Source organism: Egretta garzetta, unplaced genomic scaffold, assembly GCF_000687185.1.
Source record: "Egretta garzetta isolate BGI_Z169 unplaced genomic scaffold, ASM68718v1 scaffold299, whole genome shotgun sequence".
Lineage (NCBI taxonomy): Eukaryota > Metazoa > Chordata > Aves > Pelecaniformes > Ardeidae > Egretta > Egretta garzetta.
Window position 1 is genome coordinate 1,610,318 of NW_009260696.1, and position 13,521 is coordinate 1,623,838.

General features: G+C 55.9%; 1 protein-coding gene across 1 annotated transcript in view; it reads right to left on the minus strand.

Moving 5' to 3' along the window:
- Positions 1 to 1,152: 1,152 nt before the first annotated feature.
- The window catches only part of MMD2 (monocyte to macrophage differentiation associated 2), a 15,049-nt gene continuing 2,680 nt past the window's right edge, over positions 1,153 to 13,521 (minus strand). The window contains exons 2-7 of the mRNA XM_009645905.2: positions 3,744 to 3,825; positions 2,926 to 3,086; positions 2,755 to 2,829; positions 2,378 to 2,479; positions 1,729 to 1,798; positions 1,153 to 1,356 (exon numbers count right to left, since the gene is read on the minus strand). Of these exons, the coding sequence (XP_009644200.1) occupies positions 1,153 to 1,356; positions 1,729 to 1,798; positions 2,378 to 2,479; positions 2,755 to 2,829; positions 2,926 to 3,086; positions 3,744 to 3,825 (694 nt within the window). The remainder of the gene's footprint in view (positions 1,357 to 1,728; positions 1,799 to 2,377; positions 2,480 to 2,754; positions 2,830 to 2,925; positions 3,087 to 3,743; positions 3,826 to 13,521) is intronic.

A 13,521-nucleotide genomic window follows, 5' to 3' on the forward strand; every position in this document is an offset into this window, starting at 1 on the left:
GCTCCATGTCCCGTTCCCCTGCCTGGGAGAGCACTGTGTAGCCATGGTTAGGGGTTTAAAAACTGAGCATCACTAGGACCTTCCCATCATAGCTCACCTCCAAGCATCATGTGGATGCATCCCTTCCATGGGGCATTCCCAAAAGTGGATTTAAATCTGATACTGAGGAAGAGGCTCATCATCAAAACGGGAGCAGAGAAGGCAGGCAGCCCCATGATCCCAAATTCAAGGAGGTTCGCTTCCCGCCCTCGAGGAGAAAGAAAATCCCCTGATGTGGATGGGCTGACCCCAGCCAGGTGGATGCTGGGAGCCGGATCCCCGTTCTGCTTGCCACCGAAGGCACGCGTGCTGCAGAACCTGTGCTTCAGCGCTGCTGCTGGCCCGGGGACCGCCGGAGAGGACAAAGCACCCAAGGAGAAAATGTCCATGGGGGCTCCGAGGATCTGTCTAGGGGGGTGAATTGTGCACTTAATACTGGCTTAGAGAATGGGTTTTCCAGACTCCAGGGAGCCCTGGAAGAGGTTCAAGTTTCAATCCCGTGTAAGGCTTTGTTGACTCTGGACCTTCCCGTCAAGAACTTGGGAGGGGGCAGTTAATGCTGACATGACTCAGGACCATTTAGGAGCTGAGCCTGGGTAGTGTGGGGGTCCTGACATGCCCCCCTCCCCAGCTGGGGCAGCTGCACACCCAGGCATCCCAGGGGAAAGGGGCTGGGTCTCTTCCCCCATCCCAACACCTCCAGTTCCCCATGTGGCCCACGCTAAGGGTTCCAGTAGCCAAACCCATGGTGTCACTAGCCAGGGGTGTGCGGGGCCAAGGTCCCAGCTCCTGTGGGAGGCTCAGGGCCAGGCAGGAGAGCAAGGCCCCCCCGAGCCCTTGGCAAGTGGTCACTCCCCTATCTCCCACAGCCCAACGGTCGGTCACCATGTTACAAAACCTTTGCCTAAAAAAGTAAACAGTTCCTGAGGTTAAAAACAAAAAAATCTGTTTAAAATCAACCTTCAGGCTGTCCTGTCCCTGCGGAAAGGGCACCGGTGGCTGCTGCCCACAGGATGAGTGGGTGGTTCGGGGCGAGCCCACAGCGCAGGCTGCCTCCCCAGCCCCCTCCATGCCCCCATGTGCCAGTTGGTGTAAAGGATGTCTTTAAGGCGTCTACCGGGATGTTTTAGCCTCCAGCGCACTGGGCCGGTAGAGGTACCTCCAAATGGCGTAGTAGTGGATGCCAGCTCCAATGGCCACAAAGAGGTGCCAGATGGCATGGGCAAAGGGGATGCGGCCGTCGCTTTTGAAGAAGACCATGCCCAGGCAGTAGAAGAGTCCGCCAGCCACCAGCTCCAGGAGGCCATCCCTGTCGGGCTGGGAGCAAGCAGGGAGGCAGGGCTGAGCGGTGGCCACGGCACGCCTGCCCTTTCCCCACCGCTCCATCAAGACCAGGGTGCAGGGTGCGGGCAGGACCCTCGCTCTGCCATCTGCTACGCCCTCCCCTCCAGCAAGGCAACGGGGACCAAGCAGCCCAGCTTTGCTGGGAGGATTTCAACGCAATGGAACCCAGGCAGGAGGTCTACTGGAGATGCACGTGTTATCTGCTGGGCACCCAAATCATTTGCAAAACTGAGCTGGGCCACGTCATATTTGGGGATGGCTTTATGCATCACGCAGCCTGGACCATGCCAACCCACTGGACTTGTCCCTCGCACTGAGCCCACATGCATCCCAGCGGTGGCTTACCATGGAGAGAATGACCAAGGCAGGGAAGAAGCCCATGATAACGTAGCACACCAGCTCCACCAGCTTGTACCTGCGACCGACAGAGAAGCTGCTTGGAGGCAGGTGCAGAGGAAGCATCGTTTTCCGCTTGCAGTGTCCACAGCCATGCCATAGGAAAAGGGGCAGCGGTGCCACCACGGCAGGTCCCACATCTTCATGTGTGAGCCACAGCACCACGGCAGGGTGGGCACCCAGCACCGGGAGTGATGGACCCCCACCTTGGCTGGGGAGCTGCCAGCTCAGGGCCAGGCGCCTGAGGCTTTGGGGAGGCACCTGGGGCCTTTTGCTTTCTATTTGGTGCCACCACGTGGAAGAAGTAACTCACAGCAACACATCCCTGCTCCCACGTCCCGGCTCCCACATCCCTGCCACCAAAGCTCCTAAAAACAAGGTGCAGATTGGGAAGGATGTGGTCCAAGGAAGCCCTCCACTGCCAGTTGGCCAGGAGGCTGCCCAGGGATCCTGTACTTATCTGTCTGTCTGTCTGTCTGTCTCCATCCTTCTTGCTCTCCCCTGCAGCTTGACTACCGATGGGGCATTGAGAAGGACTGGCAGAGCTGAGCTGGGCTCTGTGATACCCACCAACGCGGGCCCAGGTAAAGGCACTCACCGCTCATGGAAGAAGAAAACATAGACGGTCCCGATAGATGCCATGATCCAGATGATCCAGCGCATGTGGGAGGCCCAGGGACCCAATTCCCGCAAGTTCAGCCTGCAAGAGCCAGGTCTGTGGTGAGGGGCATCCAGGGCAGCACCCCAGTCCGGGCTGCAGGTACCAGGGGAAATGCTGCCCTCACTCCCAAGGCTGTCCTACCAAAGGGTCGCCCCAAATTGTAACCTACAGGATAGGAAGGTTTTGTGGAAAGCGGTAGGGTACAGCCTCAAGCAGAGCCAAAGCCAGAGAGGGGAACCCTATTTGTTGGAGCTGAGCTGATTTTCTCCCCTCCAGTGGGACCAAGCGATGGCTCCCACCCACCAGCAACTCACCAGGGAGCGTATGACGCCGCGATGAAGAAGTAGATCACCATCCTGTCAAACATATGCAAGCAGTGCTCCACAGTCCTGCAGGACAGACAGACAGATGGGTCAGAGCCTGCGGCACCAGGGGCCTCTGGACCCTCTCCCACTTCCCAAGCCTCAAGCGATCAGAGCTGGTACCTGAGATGCCTCTTCTTCCAGGAGATGGTGTGGAAGATGGTGGAGACAATGAAGAGGCTGGACAAGCCAAAGCCATAGATCCAGGCTGAGATGGTTTCCCACTGGTCATCAGAGAGGATGTAGAGGATGGAGCTGCCGAGGATGCTGGGCAGGATCCAGAACTGGAAGTGAAAAGCAAACCTGTTGTTGACTCCCTGTGTTTCCATTGAGCAGCTATGATATGGTCTCTGCTTTTCCTTCTAGGTTTTTCTTTTGCTTCTGGTCAAAGCTACCACCCATAAGGGACAGGCTGGCCACCTGCACTGGCCAGGCAGGGTCTCTCCCTGAATGGTGCAGCTCCAAAACAGCTTCTCCAGGTAGAGGTAGGGAGGAGGAGGAAGGCACAGGGAGGATGACTACCTCTGAGCCATCCCCCAGGGCTCGGAGTGGGAGCTGCCAGCTCCCGAGGGAAACCCTGGTGTGGGGAGCATTTACTCCCACTGCCGTGTAGGCAGCCCCGTGGGGCACCTGTCACCATTCAACCACTCCATTTTCAGGCAGCTTTGCAAAATACTCCTGCTCCACTAAGCACACAGCCATCTTCCCCATGGGGACATGGTGGGTGAGAGCGAGGGAGATGAACACCAGCTTCGCAGGGCAGAAGGAGGGAGAGCATCCGCACTCCCCAGGAGCACTTGGAGTCCATCTGCCTCATCACAGCCCCAAGACCCTCGGCAGCTACTCCAGGGCATTTTTAGGTGTTCCTTGAGGTTCCTCAGAGGATCCCCAGAGATCTGAGCACCATCCTCCCTCGCCCCGGGATGGGGACAGGGACTCACCGCGTGGGTGGCACAGTTCGCCGCGTGCTCGTACTCCGTCGGCTGGTACCTGCAGTTGGATGGGACACGGTGATTCATGAACCTGCAGTGAGAAAGAGGGAGAGAAACACGCTCAGGGGACAGGGTTTGGGGGAAAGCCTTTTCAGAGGGGTCTGCACAGGGTCACCCAGCAGCCCCCCAGCCTGGAGCCCACCTCGGCTCGGCTTTGCTCCAGCTGCCCTGCAGAAGTGACCCGGGCACTGTGCACCGCTTGTCCATCAGGCTGGCCCCAAATGCCAGGACCCTAAGTCTTGCTCAGCGACGGCTCAGGCTGAAACATTTCCCAGCGGCTGCCATCATTTGGAAAGCGGAGGGCAGGAGCCAGCCCTGCCTGCTGCTGCGAGCAGGAGAGGGCAGGCAGGGCAGCAGCGGGAAGGATGCAGGGGAAGCTGCTGCAAGGATGGATCAATAAGGTCTGGAGCATCTCTTGACCTGTCCCAGGATGTGGTACAGGTGATGGTGATGCTCTCCCCCTGCCCCATGGGGGCCATGTGTCCCAGCACAGATTGCTGCAGGGGGAAACCCCGCCACGCTCCCTTGGAAACCTGTAGCTTTATTTCTGTTTCTCTTAAGTCTGGGTATTGGCTTGCTCTTGGTGCTTGGAGGAATGTATCGATTTCCCCTGTCGGGTCAACGCGCAGCAATAAAAAATAGCGTCGGGCTTGGCTAGTCCATTGCTAGGTACATAATGCTGTATTAAGAGGCAAATTAAATGTGCATCTGTGATAACACGTCGGAGCAAAGCACTGCCTTGCTCAGCATCCTCTTCTGTCAGGGGCCAGCAGTAGAGGCTTAGAGAAAGGGAATAAGGAACAGGCAAACAGGGAGTGATCCTTCCCTGACTGCTCCTAGTAATCAGGGGTCTAAAGACCTTTTCTGCTGTGGCTCAGGCCAGGACGGCTGAGCTGAGCGGGTGCTGGCAGGGCTGCCCTGCAGGACCTGGGCTAATTGCTTTCTGACCCTGTTCGCTCCCGGCTCCGGCACCATCTGCGGCGCATTTCACAGCTGAGCTGCGCCCAGAGAGGGGGCTCGGGGGCTGGCAGGACCTTGCCACTGGGCGCAGGGTGTACCCTCGGTCCAGGGCACTGGGAAAGGCAGTGAAAGTCCCCTCTGCCCATCCCCGAGCCACCCGTGCCCGTGCAGACTCCTCTGCCATCTCCTGCCTGCTCAGACCCACCGCCTGAGTCGCTCGCTGCTATCTATTAAAAGTGAGCCAGGATGGATAAATAGCTCAAGTAACAAGGGTTTGAGTGTGGCCACAGCAGGCTGGGGCATGCGAGGTGCTCCCCGGCAGGCAGCAGTGACAGCCCCTGCGGGGACCGTGTCCCCAGCCCCTGCCCTGCCGGCAGCCAGACCCCGGCACTGTGGGAAGAAGCATGGTCATCGTCACCAAAAAGTGTCTTGAGTTAAGAGGGAGAAACAGAGGAGATTAAGCTCCCACCACTCTGCAAATTGAGGACCTGCACTGGGTAAATCAGGGCTTAGCAAGGCTGCCATGGCCAGGAAGGAGCTGGGCATCCCTGGGGACGTGGTCGTGCCTGGAGTGCCATTGCCTCCACACCAGGGGACACCAGGGACTCCCTCTCCATCTCATGGCTCTGGCCACAAGGGCTGGCCATGCTCCCGGGGCTGGAGCCATGTCCCCCTGGCAGGAGGACATTACTGTGCCCAGTGTTGCCAGGAGATTGTCCCCAGCTCCCCTTCACTTTCTGCTTCCCTTTCTTTTCCTTTTAATAAGAAGAAGAGGAGGGGGAAGCCCAGACATCCCACGTGACGTCACGGTTGCTGAGGAAACATGTACAAGGCCTTTTCCTTGAATTTATTTGTTTTAACAAAGCCTGTTGCCATCTCCCCTCCATTCTGGCAGTTGCTGTTCAGAGCAGTAATGGGGAGCTGCGGCAGGGCTGGTTCCCACTGCCCCGCTGGGGCTGAGGGGTGCCTGGACCCTTTGGGAAGGGAACTCTGGGGTGCAAATATCCTCCCTAGCTCTGGTACAGGGATGGAGAGGCCAGGAAAGGCCACCCTTGCCATCTCTGCGGGATGAGGTTGAACAGCATATGTGTCCCTGAAGCCCAAAGCCATGCTGGTGTGGCACACTGCAAATGCCTGCTTTTCCCAGAGGGAGAAATAGCCTTGAGAAGGATTTTTTTTTTTTGACCTGGGGAGAGACCATTCTTGTTTTCCTGTCCCACTTTCTAATAAGCATCATCCTATGAAGGATGGGAAACGGAGCATTGCGGATGTGGGACCTGGCTGCAAAGTGCTGGGCCAGCCTGGGTACAGCTGGGCCCTCACGGAGAGTTTTGGGGCTAGTTGGGCACATTCTCATCGCCCTCTGTGCTCAGGAGCAGAGCGGTGCAAACGAGCACGGCAGCAAGTGGTGTTTGCACATCTCCTGGCAGGGCAGGATGAGTCCCCAGCTGCCCTGAAGCACCTTGGTCCCCAGGGGTGCAGAGGCCATTTCCTGACCTCCTATTCTCTCCTAGGACTTGATCTACCTCCCAGACCATCCTGGGATGCCAAGCGTCCATCCAGCTCATGTCATCCCTGTGCATGCTGGCATGGGCGCAGGGCGGGGCGCAGGGAGCCCTGCACCACTCTCAGCCTGCGGAAAGTTGTCGTACGGGTGTGCAAAACCAGCCTCAAACCTGAGCTCCAGCCTGGACAGACAGACAGACATACTCAGGGAGGGCACCTGCAACTCATGTTAGAGCTGATGTAAAGCCGAGAGCCCCAGGGGTGGCTGCTGCGTGTTTCCCAGCCCCGGCTCTGTGCGACTGGGGGCAGGAGAAGGGGAATTGCTGGAAGCCAGGCAGACCTACAGGGTTTTTCAATGCAAGAAAATAAGGAGAAGAAGGAAAACACCGCCCCAAACTTCGATGTGATCCCTGCAGCAAGTCTCCTGCCCGGCTGGCTGAATCCACTACCGTCACCAACTCCGTGTCATTGCACCCGTACGCTTGGGGACACCCTGGCAGTGTCCCTGGGGTGGGAGGAGACAACAGCAGCTTGTCCCCAGCATCCTCCAGCCTACACTGCCAGCCGCCTGGGGACCCAGCAAAGCCGCAGTGATGGGGCTCGCTCGACGTGGCCAGCCCGGGAAGCCCGGGGAAGCTGCGGGCAGGTGATTACACACCGGCTGGGTGCTTCAATGCATTTTAGCAGGTGCTTTAGGATTGCAAAGTCCAAAAGACACAGAAAAGTTTAAAACCTCCTGCACAGCAGGAACACAAGCAGGTTCATGTTCAGGGACAGTGCATGGGAAGTGGAGACCCAAGGGGCTCTCAGGCACCTTTTTCTCCTGGTGCCATTTCCGACAGACGCTATAGAGACCTGCTGTATGAAGATGAGGGGCCTGGTGGGGGTCCAAGCAGGGGTTCCTCACTGCAGCCCCAGGGTTTTTGCCTGCCCTGCTTGTGCCTGCTTCCCTCTGGCCCCTTTCCCAGGGAGGGAGGCTGAAAAGGGCCAGTGCAGCAGGCTCCGGCCAGGGAAACAAAGAGCCCCTTGTCCCAGGCAGCCGGGGCAAAGTGCAGAGCCGGCTTCCCAGGCTTGTTCCTTTCTCCTCTTTCTCCCACTCTGGTTTTTTGTGGCTTTGGGGTGGGGGTTTCTTTGAGTTTTTTTAAAGACTTTCATCCAAGAACAGAGTTCTGACCTCAAAACTCATGCAGATCTGCCTGGCTCTTGCTTTGCTGGGATGGGGGAGAAGAAGGTAAAAAGGGGATTAAATGAAATTATTCCTCGGGATGGCTGACGTGTGAGTATTTGAGCATCTGAGCACTTCTGGGGGCACCAAGGCAAGATGCATCAGCCACTCCATGGGCACCACACACTCACATGGGCAGAGCCATGGGGCACTTTGCAGGAAAGCTGTCCCCTACACGCACGCTGGGGGGAACAGCCCTAACGGAGACCCAGGCCAGGCTGCGATTTGAGAGAGATGGCGTTTTTTGTCCTGCCTTCGACACTGATTCTCTGGCCAGCCTCTGCCACATCACTTCACCTCCCTCTCGCCCTCCCCTTTTCCCCCTCTCCAAGCAAGGATAATAATTTTGATATCCTTTAGGCAAGCTGGTGGAAGGATAATGGTAAAATCACCACTAAGATATGGATGGGGAGGTGTGAGCTCCCATTGAGCAGCTCATCCCTGCCCTTGAAAGGAGCCTGTCCAACACCTGACACCCCCGACCTTCCTATAAATCAGGCCATATACACAACACAAGGCTGTGCATCTATGCACTGAGGAGCTGGGCTCCCCCAGCACATTGCTGAGGCCACGGCCATGACTCTTGAAGAGCTGCCACAACCCCTTCACAGACGGTGAAGCACTGGATGCTGGAGCCCTGTGTTGCACCGAGGGCTGGGGGGACAAAGGAGCAGCCAGAACATCCAAGGTTGCTCCCAGGTGATGTGAATCTCCCCAGACTAGCTAATCTCTACAGGTTTCACCTGAGAATGGGTTATAAAAGGCCTGAGCTTGCTTAGGGACTGGTCCAATGTCTTTGGAGGTGGGATGCTGGTTTGCTGTGTGTTCACCCTCCTGCCTGGGTAGCTGGGGTGTTTCCAGGCTGTGTTCCCTGCTGGGCAGCTCCCAGAGGTTTGACTGCAAATTGAGGGGATTTGTCCTTTTTGTTGTGACTGGGTGTCACAACTGTTTTTCAAGTAACAGAGAAGCTGGTGAAGGATTGTATCCTGATGGTGGCATCTTGTCAGAGAGGAAGGATGGAGGAAGCCCTTGCTGGATGCTGACCAACAGTGGTGGTAAGTCCTGCTGGGGCCCTTTGTGCTCTGCCTTGGCAGAGCAAGCATTGGGATGCCTGAAGTGACAGTGATGGAGCAGATGTGTGCCTGTGGGGCAGACTGGCCCCAGACCCCTCTTCAGTGCGTGGTCTGGATTTTCCCTAACGAGCCCAGAGGCTACGCACCCGGTGCAGATGCCAGGGGTTGGTCCTCAGGCTTGCGCTGACGTGTGAGCTGCTGCGGCGGCATCCCTGTAAGCTGGGGCTTGGTGTGTGCTCTGCTTCTGACCTGTAATCTGGTAATGCTCCAGCTGCAGTCCGTGCTAAGAGGCTTCATCCCCTTGAGCTCCTCTGTGGCTCGTAATTAGCTCAGTCCTGGGGAGATGAGCGTGATGGTGCAGTGCATGGCCCTGAGCACTGCTTATTTATGGGGCGTGATCCCAGAATGCAGGAGATGGAGCAGGACCACAGGGATGTGCTCAGGGCCCCCCCCTCAAGTCCAGGACATTAGTTCTGCAACTCCATGGCATGGGGAAGACTTGGCAGCCCTCCTCTCTCTCCCTATGGTTGCAGCTCCTGGTGCAGAGCCCCCAAACTCTGCAGCACTACAAAGCTGCTTTATTCAGTCCAGGAGCACTTGAGAAATCCTGCTTTTCCTTCCTGCCCATTGACACAGGAGCGTTTGCCACTGGGAAGCAGAAATGCAAAGGCTCAGGCTGATGCTGCCTGGCATTGCCATCTGCAGAGCCACCCACACAGGCATGTGCACGGCTGCGTGGCATCCCGTTAAGAGCTAAAAACCTCTATTTCCATGCCTGCTCCTCAGTGCTTGTATGCTCCTACGTGAACATATGGCACTCCTGGTTTGGAAAGCTGGGCTGTGTGTGCTATAAGCTTGTAGGTCGGCTCCTTGGGCCAGGGGAGAAGGGGCAGCCAGGCCAAGCTTGCTCCATGGGCTACTCCTTTGACTCCAGCCCATCCCACGTGAGAAGGGGCAGGAGGGCTGATGGAGCAAGACAGCGCAGCGTTTTCTTTTGTACTGCTTCCTGGCATCGTGCAAAGAGCTGGAAGCTTGGGTAGGGAGCAGAAAATAGAAGGCTTTCCATCTAAACCAGCATTTCTCAACCTTTATTATGGGTAAATTAGTGGATCACCAGATTTCTGGAGTAGCCTGCCCAGATGCCCCAGTGCAAGCCTTGCTTCTGCAAAGCGAGTCAAAACAGGCTGCAGATCGAACCATCACTCATCACCTCCAATTACCCACATCCCAATTTTGCTTGTTCCCAGCACTCTGACATGTGGTAACACCCTGGGCTGGCTGTAAACCATCCCCTGGCACTATATAGCCTGCATGCTGTGAGAAATGCTGAACAACACTGCTTGCCAACTTAGAGATGCTCCCAGACAGGGACCATGTGCTCAGTCACGTCTGTGCTGTACCTGGCTCTGAACCGCAGGCACAGATGTCCCCTGTGAAGGGACAGGGAAGGCACACACACACCCCCCGCTGCCCTGGCACATCCTGCTGCCACAGCAGTGGGTACATGGGGGGGTGAGACTGGCAGGAGGGAATATGCTGCTATTGCCCTGAATGCAGCAGGGACCGCACCACGGGTATACCCAATTCCTGTTCCTCACTCCTAGCAGAGACAAGCACGGGAGGCTCTGAGCCAGGCTGGACACAGGCATAGACCATTTCTGCACCCGTGAGAGCCCATGTGTATCTAGAAGGGCCTGGCTGGTGGGTGGAAACTCAGCAGGTAATTCCCAGCAGGGTCGTAACTGTCCATATCCCCATCCTCTGTGCAGGGATATTTTTTATTCTCTCCGGCAGGCTCTCTGCTCTTTATGTAGATGGTATCTCTAATTCTTCCAAGGCAATTCATGACACGGCAACTACAGCAGAGCTATTTGTTTATTCACAACAGATGGGATTGGTGAATGTTTCCCAAATTACTTTCTGAGCGGGGACTTCTTGTTTCATTTGGTACTCATGAGACCTCCAACAGCAGCTGACTAGTCACAAAATGACTCTGATGTCCCAGGTGTTTTGCGAATGTTAGGAGGACTGTTTCCAGAACTGAAAATTCTCTATTATTCACCATTTGCTGTTTGGAAAGTCATCGTGCATGTCCCTCGCTGCTGTGCCTGCGTTGCCCCAAGCACAGAAGTTAGTGGGACAAATCCTGAGCTGGCTCTGCCTGTTTAAACTCTGCAACAGCCCAAGGTGGGCAGGAGTGAGTGCAACCACCCTGCTGGCAGAGGATTTGGACAGTTTAGGGGCTGGAGCCTTCCCAGGCTCTAATCCTGGCTGCCACTGTGACTGTGGAATTACCCGGGCAGGATGATGGTTTGTCAGGTCCATAAGGTCTCCCCATAGCATCCCCTGAGAGACAGGGCCAGACTCTCATTGGCGATTCCTGGATGCTACTCAAATACAAATGATAGCTGTAAATTATTCAGCAGATGCCTCTGGACAACAAAGGCCCAGAAGGAGAGAATCGGGCATTTCACCAGCCAGGCAAGCAGATCCTAGGATTTCCATTAGCAGTGTTTGCAATGGAGAGCAGGACCGTGTCTAATGCCACGGTACTTGCCAGTGCTGCTGAGCACAGCAGGGGAGGTAACTCCTTGCCACTGACCTGCTGATCTCTCCCTGCATAAAATCCTTTCCTCAGCAGCAGTAAGCCTTGGGCTATAAACTTGAACAGGAGCACAGACTTGGATTCAAACTCTCCTGAAGGTCAGCACTGCTCAGCTCAACTGATTGGCATCCGAAGCAAACATCAGGAATATGATGCTCGTGGTAGCGTGTTATCATGAGATGTTGCAGTGTATTGCATCGAGCCCATTGGACTCTGGATTTTCACTGCATGGCAACGCTGAGGTTCAATTACACCTGGAGAACCCCAAAGGAAGACCTGAGCTCTGTGTGTTTGCTCATGTCTTCTCTGCCTTGCTCAGCCCCTGCTCTGAGCACCCACCCCCTTGCAGCATCTCTCTGGGTACACAACCAATCTCCTCTTGCAGCTGCAGCCAAGCACCCCCCAAGCGCAATGAACTGAAATAACAGTTGTGCTCTTTTCCCTTCCTTTCCGTAGGAGTTGTAGTGGGTTTGTATCACTTTGTCTTGCTGTGGAGCTGGGGGTGGGGAAGGGAGGAGGAGGGGAAGGCGAGCCTGGGAGCAGTCCTGGCAGAGCCCCGTTTCTCACATTCGCTGACTTGCTGTGCTGGGCACTGGCTTGAATTTCCCATGCATCGCGTTGGCTACTACCTCGTGAAGCTGGCCATAGTGAGCTGTGCCAAAGAACCACATCAGGCTGATAATCCTATACTGGCTGAAGGAAGGAAAAGACCATCATGCATCCATTTCCCAGGCAGCCAGGGGACCATCCTGCCCCCAAAAGCACAAGGCACAGAGCTTGGCTTGCCTACTGCCACACATCTCCAATGCAGTGAGCCCCACCTGAGCCCATCCTGCCAGTGCTTGTTGTCCTCCAAATACCTGGCTCCAATTATAACTGCACCCTGGGCATCTGAACCTATGAGATGAATCCTACCGGTGCTATCTTAAGAGGGTATCAGGGTCAACCTGGCCCCACAGAGCAACCAATATGGAATTGGTTAGCAACATCAGGTGATCCTGGGTTTCCCTAGGTATTTGGGGGGCCACCCTGCCTCTTTGAGCAGTGCCTCTTGCAGCAAGGGGATCTGCTCAGCTGGGGGCAGACTGGCAGGTCTTTCTGGGGATGGTGGGATGGGGCTGGTGCTTGCACAGTGAGAAGCCCCTGCCTCTTGAGCAGCTCCAAGCTGCGATATCAATGCTGAAAGCATTTCCCTTCTCACCGCTTCATCCCACGCAGGCTGGGGGGAAGCAGAGCTCTTGGAAAGCATCTCAGTGTGTGTGGGAGCAGGTGAGGGCTGTTTGTGCTTTCATCGCAAAGCAAATGGGGACCAGATCTTCCCAATGCAGTAGCTCTGCTTAGGCTGTCAGCCTGGCATTGCTTTTCTTGTGTTTGGGGTCTACGCACCCCAATGTTTTCTCTCACTCCTATTCCTGGTGGTTCTCCTCTCCCTCTCCTGCCTAGAAGTGCTGGAGGGGGGGTTGGTGAATGTCTCCTTGCTCGGTAATTACAAGTGCAGGGAGCAACAAGAAAGGGCTTTGCAGCTGCCTTTCCCCAAACCCAGAGGATTTGCTTTTGAGCAAGTGTAGAGTTCAGATCTCCATCCCCTCGTGCTGGTGAGGAGGTGGCAGTGTCTACACTGCGGACACCAGGCAGGTGAGGACAAGCCTGGACCATGTACCTACAGAGGCCCCTGCCCTCCCTAACCTCCTGCTGCTTCTGGGCTGAGAAATTAATGTGGATTTTCCTGGCTGCTCCTCTTTCTTACTCTGCACAGGGCAAGACTCTGCACACGCAATAAGATTTAGAGCTTCTTACATGAACAAATCAAATCGTGAACTGCTATCAGTTAATTAGGATGATTCAGTGCCCTGTGCAGCCTGCAGCTCCCAGCAACCTCCTCTCCACTGGCTGCTCTGGAGCTGCTGAAGCCACCCAGATACAGCAGCTCCCTGCTTAATTGTGTTTCCTTTCAATTATGGCTCTGGATGGCTAAAGTCTGGGAAGCATTTTGTGTCGCTGCAGGGAGCTTGGGGCTGAGCTGCAGCCCCACAGCAGCCACGTGGGCAGGAGGCACCGGACCACATTTGGGTACAAAGTGGGGTGAAAGGTGGTGGTGAGGTGGAAGGGAGGGATCGGTTACTGGTTTGGTGTAACCTCGCTGATGAGACCCAATGAAGATGCAACTTGCACTGCTCTGTTGTTCTGGTAGGAAACCAGCGCTGTTTTGGTGAGCTGGGAGGAGGAGAGAAAAGGGTGGGGGGAGAATGAGGGAGTAACTGTCTGGTGGTTGGATAAGGCAGGAGGAATCCCATCTGTTTGTAGCCCATAACTGCACACTGCTGCTGGCGTTGCGGCTGAATTTGGCCTGTCAGGCTG